This window comes from Thermobia domestica, chromosome 10 (genome assembly GCF_964235325.1).
Source record: "Thermobia domestica chromosome 10, izTheDome1.hap1.1, whole genome shotgun sequence".
NCBI classification, from domain to species: domain Eukaryota; kingdom Metazoa; phylum Arthropoda; class Insecta; order Zygentoma; family Lepismatidae; genus Thermobia; species Thermobia domestica.
In genome coordinates this window covers 192,596,139-192,616,963 of record NC_137463.1, presented here as the reverse complement: position 1 = coordinate 192,616,963, position 20,825 = coordinate 192,596,139, and the positions used below count along the sequence as shown (strand labels likewise).

At 34.4% G+C, this 20,825-nt stretch overlaps 1 protein-coding gene across 1 annotated transcript in view; it reads left to right on the top strand.

Annotated features, from left to right (window-relative positions):
• Positions 1-15,145: 15,145 nt before the first annotated feature.
• Positions 15,146-20,825, top strand: part of LOC145662912 (uncharacterized) — a 248,592-nt gene continuing 242,912 nt past the window's right edge. The window contains exon 1 of the mRNA XM_081728917.1: positions 15,146-15,663. Within this exon, the coding sequence (XP_081585043.1) occupies positions 15,582-15,663 (82 nt within the window). The 5' untranslated portion in view covers positions 15,146-15,581. The remainder of the gene's footprint in view (positions 15,664-20,825) is intronic.

Here is a 20,825-nt window from a genome sequence, read left to right as displayed (position 1 = left end):
ACCGTAGTTTCACCACGTAAAACAAAACTCACTTATTTTATTTTATTTTAAGAGATTTACCGCTAAATGATTACGATGTTTCTTTAGAAATGTTTAGGGATTTTGTTGGATCAATAGGTTAGATCCACTGTAGTATAAGACTATTCTAGCCGGGCACTCAGATCAGTCCCAATGTTTAAACAACTGAGTTTTGTTTAGTTCCAAATTATGCGAATTCAACAATGAAATTGAAAGTAGTACATCCATAACTTCTGGTTGTAATAGAGAGATAATACCAAAGATAGAATATGTCTCTTGGGTGCTGAATCCATATCGAAAAGCCATTACACGCTGTCTCTGACTGTTTTCGCTTTATGAAGTTTAAAACTGAAACCAGAAGTGGTGGCTGATGTCTATCACTTCTGGTTGCAAAAGAAGAATAGTCAGATATGAAATATTTCCAAAAAAAAGTGGCTTTTCAATGCCTACTATACTGTTTATTTATTTATTTATTTGTTTATTATCAGGTGAACAGTGTTGAAATAAAAAAAAAAATCTACCACTTCGAGTTTGAATAAATAGTTTACGGAAGAGGTGGAACTTATTCTTGTCAGACGCACACCCAGAATTTCTTGTTGGGAGGGGGGTGCGAAGGTTTTACTGGGGGGAGTCCAATACATCTATGCAGTATTAAACCTGTGTTACTCTGTACCCGAAAAGACGATATTTAATTGGTAATTACTGCCACATATACTCACAGAAAATCTGATAGAACTAGATTCCTTTAAAAAGAAAAGAAGGTGTAAAATCAAATCCTTAGGTTTTTTTGGGGGGGGGTTCTAACCCAGGGAACCCCCGTAGGTGTGCCCCTGATTCTTAGGGTGCTGAATCGATTTTTTTAAAATGCTTCTTGCTGTCTTTTATCGCTATGGTCGGATATAATCATTCTATAAGACTTGCGACACTTATGCACTGCATAATTTGCAAGTCTAAATGGTGCACGGAGATTGTGTAATGTAATATATTTTGTGATATACTACATTATGTAGTGAGTCTTGTCACGCTCATCGACAACGCTTCATGATTCTGACAAATCTGACTTTTATTTTGGAGTTATGTATAGCCCTAAAACTGAGTCGCCACCACGTTTCTGCAAAACGTGGAAAATCGTATTTAGTTCCAGATCCTTGATTTCGGAAGTAAGTAACACCATGAAGACCTATATGATCACATTGCACGGTGCGATATGAAAAGAAACCGTGACTAACTGATTGAATGTATGGAAATATTCAAGTAAAATTCGGATTTCCACAACTAAATTTAAGACAAATCAATAATACTGTTTGGTTACCGAACTTAATTAAGAATTTCCGCATCTAGCATTTCCATGATCAGAGTTTATCTTGTTATGACACTGAAGTTACTATTTATATAATCAGCATTACCCAAAGCTCATTAATTCCACAAAGGCAACGTATATTAAATATAAATTCTGTCATATATTAAGTACATTCTTTAAATCTTCCATAAATACATTTATCTTCCATAAATACATTTATCTTTAAATATTCATATTTATAATTATCTCTTTTATTCCTTTTATATAGCCTCTGTATATATAATAATCGTTTTGGCATTGCTGTATATGATACCTAACTTCATGATTCAATATTCAGACTTCGTTGACTAACTCTGTTTTATACAATGGAATAGATTATGTTTAATGCTACGCGGATTCATATGACATTCAGTCATGCAGATAAAGGTTCAGTAACATAATAGACATTATGATTATTGTAAAGTCGTGCCGAGACAAATAACTAATTTCAAATGAGATTTATATTAATTACATTGTAGAAGATTACTAAAATTTGGGTTGTATACTTGCAGATTACACAATAGTTTACATCAAAACAATTTTAAGGTGATGTGGCGGTATGGAAGAGTAAGGGCCTAAGCCCCAGAAGAAAGTATTTAACTCTGCATATTCATTACTTTCCTGGCACTTTTAAAATATCCACAACACGTTCGAAACTTGAATAATTACAAATTAAATTATACGACTTTTAGCCGATGACGATTCAAACACATTAATAACTTCTGAAGATTATTATTTTTATTAAATTTGCAGTTAGAAGTTAACGGATTAACAATTACCAATCACAAAAACAATTCTTTCTTTTTTTTATATTCAATATCTTTCTTCTTCCTCTAATCTTTTAAATAAATTAAATTTAGTTTTCCAATGATTAATTTCTGATACCGACCAAGAAATAAGTTGACATATGACAAAACATATAACAAATAAAATCTACATAATGGACAAAACACGAATATAAACAAGGAAAGCAAAGATACAAATAAACAAATAACAAGAAAAGCAAAAGGTATAAACAAGAATAATTGTGGGGCATAACAGTCTATTTATACAACATGTCCGAACAATAACCCGTGCTGTCCTAATTCATGAAATGACATCAAAGTCAACATGGAATACTGTACTTGTTCAATATTTAAACACGTACTCAATGACGTAAATCGCGATTTACAGAACTAATCAGATCTTAAGAAGACTTGATATGTTAGTAGATTTTGATCTGTTTAGGATATGGAGTATTTTTCTATGTATACCTTGGTTGCTGAGTTATTAGCCCTCAAATTGGTTTGAACTGACAATGAGTAATTAAAAAAAGTAGCAAACTGATTCTCAGGAGAATAATTAGGAGCAACCCATAAAACAAATCTGTTTAAAGTTAACATGTGAATAAAGAAGCGAATGAGGTATGTACTGTTTTGTATCTTGGTACCCACCTTGCTTTAAAAGGCAGCATTCTCTCAACTGCATGTAGGAAATTCTATTGTTTCGGCTATAATATTGATCTCAATCGAAAAAAAAAAACTGTTTCAATTGATTTTGGCTATGGGTAAGAATACAGGGGTTCTCAAACGGAGTGGATGGCCATTTTTTAAAAAAACAAGACTGTACTTACAAAAGTAATTTACCATAATCAAAAGAGAATTCCTTTTTCAATATGGAAACTCATATTCATTTCGACATAGGAGATATGATACTTTTAAGTTAACTGTATCCAATTTTATAGCTCATTGCGGCTAGACATTTGTCATCATACTAGACATCTACATTACATGCAAGTTATAATGTCTGGCAACTTCTAAAGTGTGGTAAGTAACTTCATTTAACATCTGATCTGTATGTTGCGAAATGTTATTAGTCATATATGGAAATTCTATTAGATTAAATCTATTAATACAGAAACAAAGAATAAATTGATGTTTAAAGCTGATTAGAGATTATCATATTTTCTATCATACACGTCCTAGTAAAGACTGTACCAACTTGAGATTAAATTTGTATCTAATTTTAAGGTTGCATGTAATATTTGATACTATTGTAAACCCATCCAACATTCTTCCAAGCGAAAAACACTGTGTGGTTGCACTTGCAGTATCATTTTCGGATGAAAATATTGGTTCAGCACCATTCACCACTTTTGCCTCCACTGACATCAGTGACGTAGAATTCAGACATTCCACCAAACAATGGTGTGTAGCAGGCCCGTATACAGGGGGGTTTAGGGGCCGGAACCCCCTAAAATTTTGCTGCCCCCCTAAAATTTTCACGGTAGGCTTGCAAATGAACCATAATATGGTGATGAACTATAGTATGGTTAGATCGGGCCCCCCTAACTTCAGCCGCCCCCCTTACATTTTTGGGCTGGCTACCGGCCTGCTGTGTAGCATATTTTGGAATGTGATGAGTTCCCAGGGGAATCATGTTCAGTACGGTACTCAATTGACATATAAACTGAAAGGCTCCTTTTTCTCAATTTCCCAAGTGATGGCACTAATATGCTGGCAAACTGGCCTATGATCGAAACAACGATGTAGCCTAGGAAGATAAAACAGGTTTTCTTCACTTTATTTGGATTCACTGAAATGTATCATACGGCATTGTTTGGTGGGATACTTCAATCATCGAAATGAAAGTTATCACAGAAGAAAAGTGAAACTTGTGAGAAACTGTTATGGTCTGCTTGAACGTAATGCATCATCAACATTTTCACGTAGTTTTGGTGATTTTCGAGCAACATGGTTTCACTGATTTTAGAACAATGTATAATACACCCGTTTAATTTCAACGTATAAAATATTAATAGATCCACTCGGATAACAATATGGAGACACCTAACAGAGTCACTATTAAGCAGTATGGAATTAACTATCTATATAAATAAATACATGAATAGATATTAATGAGTGAATAATTAAAATTATTTTAATGTATTGTTTTGTCATATAGACAAGGAAGTCATTTAAGAAGGGGAAGGGAACAAATGACCCCCTCCCCTTGAGTTTGAGAAACATGTTTTTCAATAAATTGTTTATTATTATACTAATAAAAACTTCAAACTCCTTAAGTTGATGGACAATCTTTCCACACCCACACCTGTACCAAACCTGACATGACGAGTCTTTCTTTTATAACTTCAACTGAGATTTTATACTTTTAGGTGTAGACTTAAGTTCGTGTCATCTACGATACTTATAATTGTTATTAACAGTATATATGTTGGTAATTTATCCATATTTCTTATTTGTTTAAATTATAATTAATCAGTCAGTTCGTGGTTGGTAATTGGGGTTGTTTAGCAGAAGGGGTCCAGAAACACGAAAAAATACAAATTTTACAGGAGAAATGAATGATACAAGTACTTAGACCTAACATAAAGTAACTAAATTTAATCTAACGTAACCCAAACTAACCCAAGCTAACCTGAACTAACGTAATATGTGAAGAAATTCTAGCGTTTTTTTTTTTTTTTTTTTTTTTTTGGAAAATTAAGTTGAATCCCTACACTAATATAAACTAACAAAGTAATTTAACCTAACCTAAACTAACCCAAACTCAGGTAAACTAACCTAACATAATCTAAACTAACCCAATGTAAACAGAAATGACCGAAATTGTAACATTTTTTAGAAACAATTGCTGCACTCCTTCAGCTAAACATTAGCCGGTAATTGTTTCAAAAATTTCTATTGTCATAAACTTTAAAACTATCCTTTTTTTATTTTAAAGTTCCACAATTATTCACTACGGGGTAAGGGACACAGTGATGATGAGACGAATGAAGGTATAACGATGAAAGTGGAAGGAAACGGGAGAACTGACAAAATCTACGCATACGATGTTTGTCAACTACAAAGCCCACTTGGTGGAAGCTGGGATTGAACCAGGGACTCTATGGACCAAAGATGAGCGCTCTACCACTACGCCACCGTGGCCCCAAAATTGTCCTATTGTTCTATTGTACGAGGAAAAATTGCAAAGTCTGCGCCTACTGATTTATTGCCAAATTACAAACCATAAAGGAAAAATAAGATATACAGAATACTTGCCGCAGCTTTGTCTATTAATTTGGCGACTTTAATTCCTTTAAAAATTTAATGTGCTTAATTTTATTGTAAAACGTATTGCTGTAATTGCGCTTGAACTAAGTATAGAAATCTTGAACGCACATTTACGTTATACAAACTAGTTTTATGCATTTAAGAATAGTGATATTTAAAATACTTTTATCATAGTGTTTGTATTATGAGAATGTAAATAAGAGAGTGAATTGTTATTTTAATTTGTTTTGATAATTTATTATTGTATTTTAGTGTATGGGTTTTAGTTTTGAATGAATGTTCACCCAAGTATTTGAATTCTAATTAGATTTGATTTTAAATTTAATTTAGTTGCTCTTGAAGTAGAACAATTGGGAAGTCTAAAAGAAATGAAAATTTTGACAGTTTGTAAAATAGGAAAGATCGGAAAGTAAAGCACAATATTTTTTTTAGAAAAAAAAAAGTTTAATATGTACCAAAACCAAACAAAGCACTTAATGTAAACAAAGCACTTAATAAGCACCAAACACAAACAAAGATGTAAGAAATGAACTTACATCATTGACCTACTTTTCCATAGAGTCACCAAATTTTTCAACACATTTCTCCCAGCGTGGTACCAGTTTCAAGATGCCCTGTTCATAGAAGTCCGTTTGGTTGGAGTATAGCCATCTGCTGACTGCTGATTTCATTTTTGCATCTGTCGCAAAGTGTTGGCTGGCCACAAATTTCTTCATGGAACCAAAGAGATGAAAGTCCGATGATGCCAGGTCCGGACTGTACGGAGGATGCCCACCCAAATTTGTTGAGTTTCTTACGGACAGGAGCAGCAACGTGTGGACGGGCATTGTCATGAAGAAGTTTGACATCGCCAGCATTAATGTTCCGGCGTTTGTCACAAATGACAAGACGCAACTTAACCAAAGTTTTAATGTTGGCTGCAGTGGTCCCGTGTTCAGTAAAGTCCATCAATAACACACCAAACATGTCCCAGAATACCGTCACAAGCACTTTCCTCGCAGATTGAGTAACCTATTTTTTATTTTATTTTTATTTATTTATTTATTTATTTATTTATTTATTTATTTTTTGTACTGGGGAACCAGCCTGTTCCACTCCATAGAAGCCTGCTTGGTTTCGGGCGTGTAGTGGTACGCCCACGACTCATCACCAATGACAATTCTTTTCAGAAAGTCATGCCCTTCTGTGGCGTTACGTGTTAGGTGATTCAAGCTTGTCATCATTCGCTGTCCCTTGTTGTTGTTTGTCAAATTCTTAGGCACCCAGCGAACACAAACTTTACGGAATTGCAACGTTTCATGAACAATGTCGTACACCACACCATAGGAAATGTTGAACTTCTACGATAAGGTTCGCAGGTTGACACGCCGGTCGTTCAAAATTGTGCCTCGATGGAACGGATATTCTGCGGTGTTGAAGCTGTTACCGGCCGCTCGGAGCGTGGTGCATCCCTAAGGTTCTCACAGCCGTCTTCAAAGAATGCACACAACCTGGATACATTGCTACAGCACGGTTCATACAATCGTCCCCATACACGCCATTCATGTTCCTGTGAATTTCACTCGGTGTATACCCTTTGGCATACAAAATCTAACCACACATCGCTGCTCTTCATACGTGGACGACAGTAACTTGCGCGCCATGTTTGTTTCGTAGTTCAGGCTTCTCTCGCTAGGACTGCACAGGAGAACAAAATATTCTCTGTAGCGCAAACTTAAAACTCTCTCGTCAGAAATAATATTGTATTTGTCAAATTTCATTCCATGTACGAACTGCGTTCTTTTTTCTTTCGACCGTTGTTAGCTGTGATTCAAGTCGACCGTCATCACTAACACCAAAACTAAGAGGAGCTGATAAGCGAAACTGCACGGATATCAACGTAGCAGGACTTAAGTTATTGTAGCAAAGGAATATTTGCATCGTTTACTTATAAAGAAAGGTAAATGTTTGAATTAAAGAAAATCAAGAGGGGAGGAATAAGTAGCCCGGGAAATTAGGTAGGCCAAGAAGATGTTTCTTTTTTCTTCTATGAATAGAATAAAAGGTTAGATTCATTGCTAAATTCACTGTACACAGATAAAACTGAATATTTCCTTCTTTTCTAAAATGAAATCAGTTAGGTTGAAATGAGATTACAAATATTCAATGTGTTTCTTGGAGCGTCATTTCAGATTTGCTTGGGAGAGGGGGGAGGTACGATTCTCCAGCGACATACTAGTTTCACGTTTTACGCTAGTTTTCCTAGTATACTAGTAGATAATCGATTAAAATATTATTTAATTCTCAAACTCATGTGGGCAATTGCCCTCCTGCTTCTCTGTGTTGTAAATAGCCCCCCAGAAAAAATCCTAAATACGCCACTGTTTGCGAATATGAAATTGCGGAACAAATCTGGTTCAGTTCGAGAAGTGGTAGCTATTACTGGAGTTTAGTTTTTATATTTAATGTTAGGTCTGGGATCTTTTGTCCGCAAAATATTCTTTTAAACTTACATGTATTAAAAAGCGCGATTGTGCTTTCATACTTGTAATGATATATTGTGTATTAGTGTATTTGTAATGTGTATTAGTGTTAGTGTATACATTGGTTTTTAAAACTCATAAATACAAGGGTTCCTGCCGTCCTTGAGTTTTCCCGTCGTGTTTTTTGCCCGTAAAGATTTTCTACTCATGACTATTCCTCGAAAATCATGAAGCTGAATCTAAAGTTGAAATCCTTGGATCTATCTAAATCGCAAATTAAAACCATGAAAGATGAAGGAACTCGAAAAGGTTTTTAAAATTGCTTTCCTTAATATTCAATTGAACATTATACAGGATAATAATTAAAAAAAAAAGTGTGTGTATTTTAAATAGTTATATATTTTAGATATTCTACTTGAGATGATAAAAACAAGTTACATGTAGTTGATAATTTCGTTTAAAAGTGAGTGTTTTTCAATAACTTTTAATTTACAGTTCATTCCCAAATATCTGATATTGTCAAATAACACCGCTAGTCGGTATGCTAAAGGGAATACAGTTTTGCATGGAGTATAAACGGAGATGTAATTTGGATTTTGGATTTCCATATGTGCTTCACTCTTCCGTGAACGCAGAAGTTATTTTTTGTAGGTTTTGCTAATCTGTCAGAGGATCTCATTACAGTTTAAATGTTTTATTTATTGATTGATTTATTATTTTTTATAATTTATCCAATATAAAGGATTCCATTATGATTCTATATAATTTTAATTTATGTGAACTTTGTGAATATTCCGATCTAGATCTGACAAAAAAAAAAAAAATGCTTATAACAATAGACAACTGTCGCTCGACTGACAAGTTGCTCTTTGGGTAATTTCATAATCCTTAATTACAAATATTTCAATGTGTTACTAACGAAGAAAGAAAAAAATGAAATGAAATCTTTAAGTTTTACGTCCCACGATTATGCCGGGTAGGCTAAAGGAGACAGTGATGATGAAGGAATGAAGAAAGTGGGAGGAAACGGGAGAACCCCGAGAAAACCCACGAGCACGGTGTTTGCCTACCACAAAGTCCACACGGGCCGAGCTGGGATCGAACCAGGGACCCTAAACACCGGAGGTGAACGCTCTACTACTGAGCCACCGCGTCCCCGAAGAAAGAAGAATATTATATACAACTCTAAGTAACCATTGGCAAATATTTCTTTGAAAACTTATAAGAAAACAAATTTATATAAAAGAAAATAAAGATATAAATATTTCTAAAAGTCCCCTTTAAATATCGTAGACATGCGCGTTCGACCAATCAGAGATAAGAATTTGTTTACATTTTCCAGTTTTGTCTAATCACAAACAAGTATTTGTCTACATCTCTGAGGTGTGTCTACCATGGATCTTAGTAACTGCCCTTTCACTTTTCTATAAATGATCCTTATATTTGAGTTTACAACTTGGTTACTGTTCTTAGATGCTGGGAGAAAGATATATATATGAAAAAGATTGTTATATATTTTTATTGTGTTAAATTGTTATTGAAAACAAGATTAATTTGCGAAGCGGTAATTCAAACGCATATTTATAAAATATAATTTAAGAACAAGAATTTTAGGAATGATCCAAAAAATGGATCAAAAGATTGTGATCTTGGCCAATAATTAGTTTTGGATCAGGGGCCACAAAATTTTTGAATGGCTCCTACATCGAATTTTTGTATTCTTTGCGGAATAAGCACATCATACTGAGTTAAGTGATGGTTTGGGCTTGGCTACACTATTCTCCAGACATAAGGTGTACAAGAAAATTTTTGATTGAATTAAATATATTGGATTTTTTGGATAAGGAGCCACAAAATTTTTGAACGACTCCTAAATCGAGTTTTCATATTTATTATTATTATCATTTAACGGAATAAGCACATCATATTGAGTTAAGTGATAGTTTGGGTTTGGCTACACTGTATGTAGTTCTCCAGATATAAAGCCTACAAGAAAATGCTGGCCTGAAATATATTGGATCTTTTGATTCAAACAAGAGAAGAATTCGGTTCAATTACGAATTTGAAATAGTATATCCATTATATTAACAAACAAAATTGAGCCCGAATATAACTGTGTCGTTAGATTATTATGCCATGAAATGAATAAAGGCTATTACTGCCGTACTTATGAACGTTGAAAAAATTGTGAGATTATAAGCTTTGCATGACAGGCGGAAATTCATTTATTTCTTGATAACATGTTCAAAAGTTCTTGGTGATAGATATTATAAAGTGAATTTTGAGTACATAACATAGTGATAACATTACTAGCCAAAAATACTAGAAATTAATGCATCAACTCCTCACTTGACTCAAATTATGAAACTTTAAGAGGATTAACCAATTCCTTTAACCAATACTAACATGAATATAATTTGTAATGATTAACAAATAATCTTTGTTATAAATAATAGCTATAGACTAGCTAAAATTCCCATTCTTCACATGGAAAATAATAAGCTTATGAAAAATATTAGAAAGGTATATTTGAGTCCCACCCCAACCTCTTGGATACGCATTTTAATGAAAGTAACGTGGTAAAATCTCCGCTGACTTCAAGTAATAAAAATCTCCAAAACTTCACTTTAAATGGTTCAATCTTTTTTCTTTATGATGAGACAGACAACGTTAATATCGTTTTTATATGTTGGGAATTATAGAAAATTCCTCCTTGTCCCCTTAGAAGCGAAATAATATATATATATTGGGAGATTTTACCATTTGTTTCCAATCAGGACTTTATATATCAAGTTTCATCTACCGGTACCTAACATGAGGGACTGAAGGAATACTCTACTTTTTGACACACACCTTAAACCCCTCTCTATCCCTAAGATATACATTTTAACAAAAGTGACAAGATAAAAGTCTGGCTGCAGTGAGTGTAGACAATGTTCAAAAATTCCTTTTAAATGCCTCAGTCGTTTTCCAGTGATAATGAGACTTATAAAGTCGATTTGAATGTTATACGTTATATGTTGAATGTTACGAAATTCTGCTTTTAAGGGGAATGTGACAGAGAACTATATAACTTAGAACCCCCTTCTCTTCTCTTACGATAAGCAATTTTTATTGCAAGCAACATTATAGAAACCTAGTTCGATGTATGTATTAATTAAATTCAAACATTCACTTGAAACTCTGCAATATTTTCCATGGTGAAGTACCAGGTAATGCCGATTTCACTTTTAAAAAATATATATATCTCTACCTATAGTTATAAAAATTGGTTAACATAATTTTCAATATCACTGCCTGAGGTTCCAAAACTTAAAGTTATAGAATGAAATATGACAACTTGACAAGGAATCATTTTCCGATCTATATAGGTATCAGCGCCAGGGGTGCACCCACAGTGGGTGGAAACCACCGACTCCGGACTCCCACAAAACTTTCTAACTCAACATACATTTGTACACTTTCTCGGTACCCTGTCGAGGGGGAGGGGAGCGGGGCGACGGCCCCGGGCGCCGAAGTAAGGGGGCGAAAAATTCGGCAGAGATAAAAGAAGAAAAGAGAGGAAAATTACTTGCAATATATGTATAGGGGCGCCGTCGTATACTCTCGCCCCGGGCGCTGATTTTCCACATCATGACACTGCACTTACTTAATAAAACTATACTTGTTTGACAGGGAAATAATTGATGTAGCATGAATATTTGATTTTACACTTCATCTGTACTCTTTCTCTTATAAGAAACAATCTAGTTTTATATTTTTTTCTGAAAATATAGGCAGAAGTCCTATTACAATTACTTATCGCGTACAGAATAATACCTATTCAATAATATATAAACGTAGTGGCTAGTAGTAGTGGACCCCCTCTCCCAACACACAAATTTCTGGGTGCGCGGTTGGTATTTTAATGCCCTCTGTCCAGGTAGGGGATCTACACTTAAATTGATAATCAGTAACCATTAAGGTTAGTGTAAAGGGACAAGTTTTGCCAATAGATGTCACTACAGTCTTCCTATCTCTCCCATGTATTTTTTACCTTTTATAAAAATTTACAATTTCTTTTATAAATTTCAACCTTCAGATTTCAACCTTCAATCGAGACTTCAAATTTTTAGAGAAGGAACTTCATAACCTATTAAAGGGAACAGTCCGTACCAATTTTTTATTTAGAATTTTCCTTCATTGTTGAAACAGCTTCATTGTTTAAAGATTTGGATATTCATTTCAACAATCAAGCCATTTCAACAATGAAGAAAATTCTAAATAAAAAATCGGCACGCTTTGTTCCCTTTAATAGGTTATGAAGTTCCTTCTCTAAAAATTTGAAGTCTCTAGGTTGAAAGTTATAAAAGAAATTGTAAATTTTCATAAAAGGTAAAAAAATACATGGGAGAGATAGGAAGACTGTAGTGACATCTATTGGCGAAACTTGTCCCTTTAAACCAATCTTAATGTAGAATTACAGTTTCAACTCAGATCATTATGTAATCAACCGTACATAATTTACAGTGATCTAGTAGAGTGGTTCTCAACCATTTTTGCCTGACCACACATTTTACTGAATATCCAGGATATCATGACACATTTCTTTGATATTTTTATTATAAATAATGTTAATAATAATATCTATTATAATAGTGAAACCAACTATTTTTTTATAATGACCCTATATAACACTAAGCATTATCGCTACAGCTGGAGGTGTTGACTGATACAGTCTGACTCGATTTTAACTAGTTATTATTAAATTCTCCATGATTTTTAAATTTTGAAATTTCGCGCCACACCTTAGGGGACCTAGTGTGTCGCGACACATCGGTTGAGAGACAGTGATCTTGTAGTTAATAGGAGGAGTATTATGTACCTCATTCATACGTATCTCGGCAACACATCTTTCTACTAGTTTTGTCATTATTATTATTATTATTATTATTATTATTATTATTGTCTATATATAATATTAATAGCGGTGTCTGTGAACAAGAAACTTCAGATCCAAATTGAAAGTAACTATGTTTGTCACTCTTAATCTCTTGAACCACCGGACCGATCTCGATTAAATTTTTGACGTAGGTGCAGTTCTGGCCTGGGAGTGTTTTTAGCTATTCACTTGACGGTAGAACTTAGAGCAGGGGGAGGAGGGAAATTATAAAAAATAAATAAAAATAACTCTTGAACCAAACGACCAATCTCGATCAAATTTTCAACATAGATGACGTTCGTGCCTGGGATGGATTTTACCATTTTACTTTCGTGGAACAACGTAGGGGATGGGGACGAGGGGGAGATATACAAAAGTCAATAAATATAAAAATAAAAGTGACCATATTCGAGAGTTAATAACTCTTGAACCACCCGATCGATCTCAATCAAATTTTCAACATAAATGAAGTTGGAACCAGGGAAGTTGTTTTTATTATTTCATTTTGATGGTAGAACTTAGGGGAGGAGAGGGAGGTAAATATATGAAAATGAATAAAACTTAATAACTCTTGAGCCACCCGACCGATCTTGATCAAACTTTCAATATAGATAAGGTTCGGGGGACCTCGAATGTTTTCATCATTTTACTTTGACGGCACAATGTTGGGGCGGGGAAGGGAGGACATATGTGTAGAAAAAAATAAAAGTGACTGTGGCTTCATCACGTTTAAACTACCGAACTGATCTTAATCAAATTATCAACATAGATGAGGTTCGGACCTGGAGTGGTTTTTATCATATCCCTTTGATGGTAGAACTTAGGGAACGAGGAGAGGAGGGGGAAAATATATAAAAATACATAAAACTTTTGAACCACCTGACCGAACTCGATCAAATTTTTAACATAGTTGATGTTCGAGCCTGGAAAGTTTTCTTTTTTTTTTAAAGTGTTCACTTTGACTGTAGAACCTAGGGAAGGGGGAGGAGAAGGAGAGATTAATATATAAAAATAAATAGAACTTAACTCTTGAACCACCCAACCGATCTCGATCAAATTTTCAACATACATGACATCTGGGCCTGGGATAATTTTTATCATTTAACTTTGACGATGCAACGTAGGGGAGGGAGAGGAAGAGATGATCAAATTTTCAACCACCTGACCGATCTCGATCAAATTTCATCAATCTAGATGAAATTCGAATCTGAGATGGTTTTTATCATATCACTTTGACGCGTAACTTAAGGGAGGGGGAGAGACATTTGAAAATGATCGAAAATAACGATATTAGTGTCGAATCTATAGTTTTTGGGGTCGCTGAGATGAACAATACTTCCAGTGCCGTGCCCGCAACATGGGAAGGGAAGAGGGATATATAAAAATTACGAGTAATTATAGACAAATTCTTAATTAAAGATATTATTAACGTGTTATTAAAACTACTTTGCTAGCCATAAATGTTTTAAATTTTGTATCATATCCAATCATTCAGACAACAATAGTGTCCTGAGCTTGCGCAGGACGTGCAGGTTTGCTAGTTATTATTATTATTATTATTATTATTATTTCTAGAGTATGCTTGTCTAAAGATTTTGTTTCAGAAACATTTAACAGGCACTTAACCCAAGAAATGACAATTACATAAAAATATATGTCCATTGTCTTTGAATTAACACCATAAAAAGGCTGCAATCTACTGATGATGATAACTAATAGAATACAACAACACGTATTAATAAAATATGATCCGGAAAGAAGGAATTTACTACTATTAAATGATTTCTTTAAGTTATGTTATTTCTTTTTCGAATATTTAATATATTTAATTCGAAAATTATGTCTGTCCTTAATCCTGGATAATAAACATTTTAAAGATAATCTGTAATAGTCATTCATTACATTAAACAGAAATTTGCATAAGTTTCGTAGGTCAACCGCGAATAATATCTGTAACATTGCTGTTTGTAATTCAATGAACTAGCTAAATGATTTATAAAACATTCTATATTTATGAATGAAAAGTCTTTTCACTCCATAATACTACGTTTTTTTATGTCACCAAAGGTTTAATATATCTTTACTTTTATTACGAAACATTGTAAAAATCGGGGGCAGCAGGTATGTTGCGTTCCGTGCTTAATTTCACATTTGAAGATGCACCTACGTGTATCATCCCAGAATACTACAAACGCATCCGACCTTGCAAATAACTTTACTGACTGCTTCACTCCACTTCATCGTACGTAAGAGTTTTATATCTGGGTCACGTGGTTTCCTGTTTACCTATTCTGATACTTGATGGCGTTGGTGTCGCTCTGGAACTGTGAAGTTAGTCAAGGAGGAGAATTCGAAAGTTGTGGAGCTTCCAGTATCGTGATGTACACAGCCTATGAGTGTGTGTCGATGGAACAGAAAGCTCGTAATGAAATTAATAACAGCATTTAGTTGTTTACCAGCAAAGACATAAGACAATCAACATTTAAAAAAATTAGTTTATTGGTTTTTCAACTAGTGTCATTCTGTATATCAGTGTGTTTACAATACGAAAACAAATCTCACGTGCCGGTACTTCAAGAAATGTAAACATGTGCGCCGCTGCAATGTGTAACAATCATATTTACAATTTTGTTCTAATTTGTTAAGGTGTTTTTTATAATAGTTTCGAAATATTTTTCTTACTTAGAAAAAAATTAAAGGCTACCATTTTTTTAGTGAATGTTCTGTGAGTGTGTTATCGTGGACTTTAAGTCCAAACTTTTTGGAAAACCCTCAACAGTTTCAAAATGATTTGGCATGTTGCGCTCATTTTCTCAGCTCTTGGTGTTTTGGTCCAAAAATCATTTGCTGCAGATGCCTCAGCTCCTGGTAAGTCACTTTTTCTTTTTTTTTAATTTCTATTATCAGTACTTGCTCCCAGCGGTGTACAGAATGTCATCAAAGGAAGGTAGTTCAAGCACCCAATTCATGCACAATGTTTATTCACATCTTAATATAGTAAATTTATATTTTTCCAAATCATCTCCATCCAAAGGAAGATTGAAACCCTAACACCACTGCAGTCAAATTTGTTTTTTCATTTAAAATATTTCTTTTGACCTACCTGGCTAGTATCTTTTTTTAAAAGATTAATGTCCCACGTTTGCACCAAGTCTAAACGAGACAATGATGAGACGGATGATAATGGTTGAATGATGAAAGTGGGAGGAAACTGAAGAACCTCGAGGAAATCCACGCACACGGTGTTTGTCCACCAGAAAGCCTACTTGTTGGCAGTTGGCGAGCGAATCAAACCACAGACCCCACACACCAGAGATGAGCGCTCTGTCACTAAGCCACCCCAGCTCCACTTGGTTAGAATTTATTTTCTCTGGTAGATAGCTTGGACGTACACAAGGAGAGTCCTAGGAGTCTGGGTCCCCCCCCCCCTCACCGAAATCCCGACATTTCTGTAATTTTAGGAGTGATTTTACAAATTTGAATGTGATTTATCCTCATATTGAATTTGGACCCCTCTCGAAAGAAATTCCTGCTTACGTGCCTGGTAGATTGCGTTAATTGTTCAAAGAAATGAATCTTCACATTTTTGTTGAATATTTAGTTGGTTAAATAATAAAGAATGCTTGTTCATCCCCACCCTTGCACAATTTACCTTGTGATGCATCAAAATGAATTTTATTTTGTTTATTTAATATATTTCCATACATATTCAGCGCGCTCAAATTATATTGAAATTATTAACGATAAATAACACCGAGAAAGTGAATGTCGGTCTTCCAGGATTTGCATTTAAAGGTGGCATCCCACCATTCGTCTAGTCGAACTAAAAGAAAAATGAAAAGAACTGTCAGAATGTTCAATCATCGAGTTCAAAACTGGAACCTCCTGATTGGGAACCGAGAGCGCTAACCAATACCCTGTCTTCATTCTCTTGATTATTTATTTGTTGGAATAAGAAGAAGGAAGACAAGTTGAATTCTACGTATAATCGGTTGACAATAAGAAAGTGAGATAAGTTTTTTTTCTTTCTTTCTAGTATGTCGGAAAGAGATGCCAAATATTATAGAATGAAAATTAACTCCTGTGAATGGTCAATGCCGTACAAATTCAAAAAATAAAGTACCTCACAGATGACATCTCTCAGATTTAAAGTAAAACTCTGAGAGAAATTTCTGAAATAACACTAACACATTAGGCTTCAAAGTTTTATCAGTTTTATCTTTGCGCAGTTTTTTAAATACGGCTGAAATTAAAGATTAGAATGGAAATTTCTCTGCTTATTTATTATTCATTATTATAGGTAAGTTAAGAATACTACTCAGTAAAGTAACCAATTCTTTTAAGATGGTGTGCGGTCCCGGGTTCAATTCCCGGGGGGGGGGGCATTCGGTCGAAATAGTGTAAAAAGCTTTTTTTTCAGGCCAGCCATCCTGAATGAGGTTTCCTGGGTTTCCCTCATTCACACCAGGCAAATGCCAGGGTGGTACCCAACTTATAGCTCTCAGGCCGCTTCCTTCCTTTCATTTCTCCGGATATTGTGCTCGCCGAGGGACGTCTTCCCTCATACGTGACGGGTTAAATGGTCTTAGATTGTGGAAAGCCCAAAAATCTAATTCCTAAAGCCTTTTGAGATGGTCCCTTCGTTATTGTTATCTTTTCAGGTTTTGTTAGGAACGGAAGAGGGAAAAATTCCCCACAAATATAAGTAAAGTTTAGAGTTTCACTTTTTAATTGAATGAAAGTCATATTCTTTGATAATTGGAATTATATCGACAACATTATATATCTATTTCATTAAAAATACCAAGTAGTTACTAATAGAAATTTTATTGTCATTATCTGATTTTTATAATTTGGAAAATTTGAAAAAATGAGTGGAGAGGAGTAATGAGAATCCAGTCTCATAAGCACTTCCACAAATTATTATTTTCTGGACCAACATCCCAGTAACAAAAAGATTTGTATAATCACACTAGATTGTTCAATACTTGTATATAATTTAGTTGTACGGTTGGTATGATTACAATTTAGCGTGTCTTCCAGCAATGAGGATATATAAAACGTGAACTTACAGTTTAAAGTATGTAGAACTTCAATCACTAATGGCGCACGCGCTAGCTACTGGACATCCAGTCTCATAAGCACAGGGAGGAGGGGTTTAATTGTCTGATTACCTAAACCCTCAATTTCATAAAAAAAAAAAATCTTGGCATACTGTCCACTCTCTAAAATAACTAAGCCACCTTACTAAATGACAGTTAACCCCTACCCGCTGTTCAAGTGGATAGCATACACACCTTTGTTGTGTATATTCCCGGGTTCGATTCTCGGTAGGTAGCATTGAAATTTGAAGGCACTACGTTGCTTTGTATTCTACCGTAAACTGTAGGTCAACATCTCATATAGTCTCGGTGCTGAAAAGAGACTAAATCTTCTATAAACAAACCAAAATATAAGAATTAGTTGTTTTCTGATGACTCTGGTATTTATCGTAATCACATTAACATAATGTCTTTTTTATATTTCAATGGGCACAATGTTAAATACACGCCGTATGCTGTTCATAATGCCATTGTTAACCATAGATCCACCTAGAAACATTGTTGCTCCTCCTAGAATACTTTTGAACCACATGTAAAAGGTTCTTCCAATTCTGAAAAGTAGATTGCTCTCCCCGATACCAAACTATCCTAGTTGTGACTTTTCACTGGTAACAGATCCACCCCACTTTGCCTATGCGCTACTGAATACATTTCAGCATGGTTTATTAGCAATTTAACAGTTTTATTTCAACAGTAAGGGTTGTAGAAACTCCCTCGTGACTGTATGATTAGCAAACGTGCCTTCGACACAAGAGACCCGAGTTCGATTCCCGTAGGATACGTGGTTCGGATCCCACGTTAAGCTGTAGGTTCATGTTGCACATAACCTTGCTAATGAAATGGTACTAATCATCAAATCAGCCAAATCTATCAAATGGTTGTATTAATAATAAATTTAGCTGAGCTAACCCTTGACAAATAAAATTTGTGTCTTTGAAGCAGGATACCTAGTTCGATTCTCAGTAGAAGCTCATATGATAAGCTCCCACACTGAGAAAAATCCGTTCTCCGGACAGCGGTATATTGTACAAATATACGGAATCCTCTTGCTTACTATAGAAATCAGTACGTAGCATACGTTATCCGTATGTTACATAGGCACTGCCCTTAGATGTTACACCATGCCGTTGCAGGATGTCTGATATCTAACAATCTTCTTTATATTACATACATATATGTATGTTACCTTCGTCAGCTACATGTTATATACGTCCATTTGTATGTGAGATCCGGACCGCCTATATTGTTTCATACCTAAAGAACGTATAGATGTAACACGTATACATAAAGTATTATAAAACATGCGTTTTCAGTTAAGTCCAAAATCTACGGGATTTGCAAATGTAACATACGATTTTACGTATACCACACACGATTTTTTTTCTCAGTGCACATCAAGCTCTAGCTGGTGTAGCAGAAAAGATACATGAAGTCAGACCAAAACTGTTTATAAGCGTAAAGGGAGATCTTCGATCACACTGTTACATAATAATAATAATAATAATAATAATAATAATAATAATAATAATAATAATAATAATAATAATAATAATAACTAAAATAGTTGAGAAAGTTTACAGTTTTTAGAGTAATTTGTCTATATTATAACTAGCAGCGTTCACCCCGCTTCGCTGCGGTCACCCCGGAACGCAATAAACTTTGTTACTTAGATAATTTTTACTTTTTCGCTTTCAAGTGATATGATAAAAACCATAGAAGATTGCAGTAAATGTTAACATTATATCGCCTGTCATTTATGTTAACCCGCCCCGCTTCGCTGCGGTCACCCCCGAACGCAATAAACTTTGTTACTTAGATAATTTTTACTTTTTCGCTTTCAAGTGATATGATAAAAACCATTATAACGCCTGTCATTTATGTTAACCCGCCGAGTGACACGGTCATGCGGGTTGCATATACATACGTTTATTTTTATACCTATGATGAACTAACAAAGGATTTGTACGTAATGGACACCTGAATGGTCAATTATCTCAAGACACTGGTAATTGAAAATTAAAGTGATATGATAAAAACCATCTAGGGTCCAAATCCTAATAACCCTCCAAAAATAAAAGAAATTGGTTCAGCCGTATTAGCGTGATGAGCGGACAAAGGATTTGTACGTTCTCTTTTATATATATAGATTGCTAGGTATCCTTCTGCGAATAAATGCTTTCGACACCGTGTTGGTCTCTACATATAACCTTAGTATCTTGTTTGAAATTCAATTACCGATACAGCTTAAAATATTCGGTATTAGAAAGCTATTGTGATAAAAAAAATGAAGCAGCAAATCAGCATTCGAGGTAATTTGAATGAAGCAGCACAGTTCCTGGCTAATAGAATCATGTCTTGATGGGAAAAGTCTGGATTTCCATAACACTTTGTCATCTGCTTTACGTGGGAACTACTTTGTATACATTGATATATAAATTTTCATCCTCGAAACATCAGTTTCTCCTTCCTATTTGATCCTAGTCCCTTGCAAGACAATATCCTTAACTGGATTATATTAGTAAAAAATGATTTTATTTAAATTAATTCCAATATTTGGATGTTCTACTATATACTGAAATATAGGAAACCTTGTTTAGAATTCTCTATCGGGAAAATATTGTCCTATCGGGAAAATATTAGACGTATCGGGAATTGAAAATATTATTGAGGTGAAACTGACATTGAAATATATTCTGATTAAGCTCTTCATTATGGCTATAGCAACATTACAACACATTGTATGGTTAATTAAGTATACCCTAAAATTTTCATTAACATTTACATTTTAATTTCTTGTCTCATTCAAATATTGTCCAAGTATAATACATATATCAGTCAAAAGATCACATCTTAGCTGAACAAGAAACTTAGTTGAAAGTAAATTCTTAAGCGCAGCTTTTGAAAAAGTAATAAATAAATAAATAAATA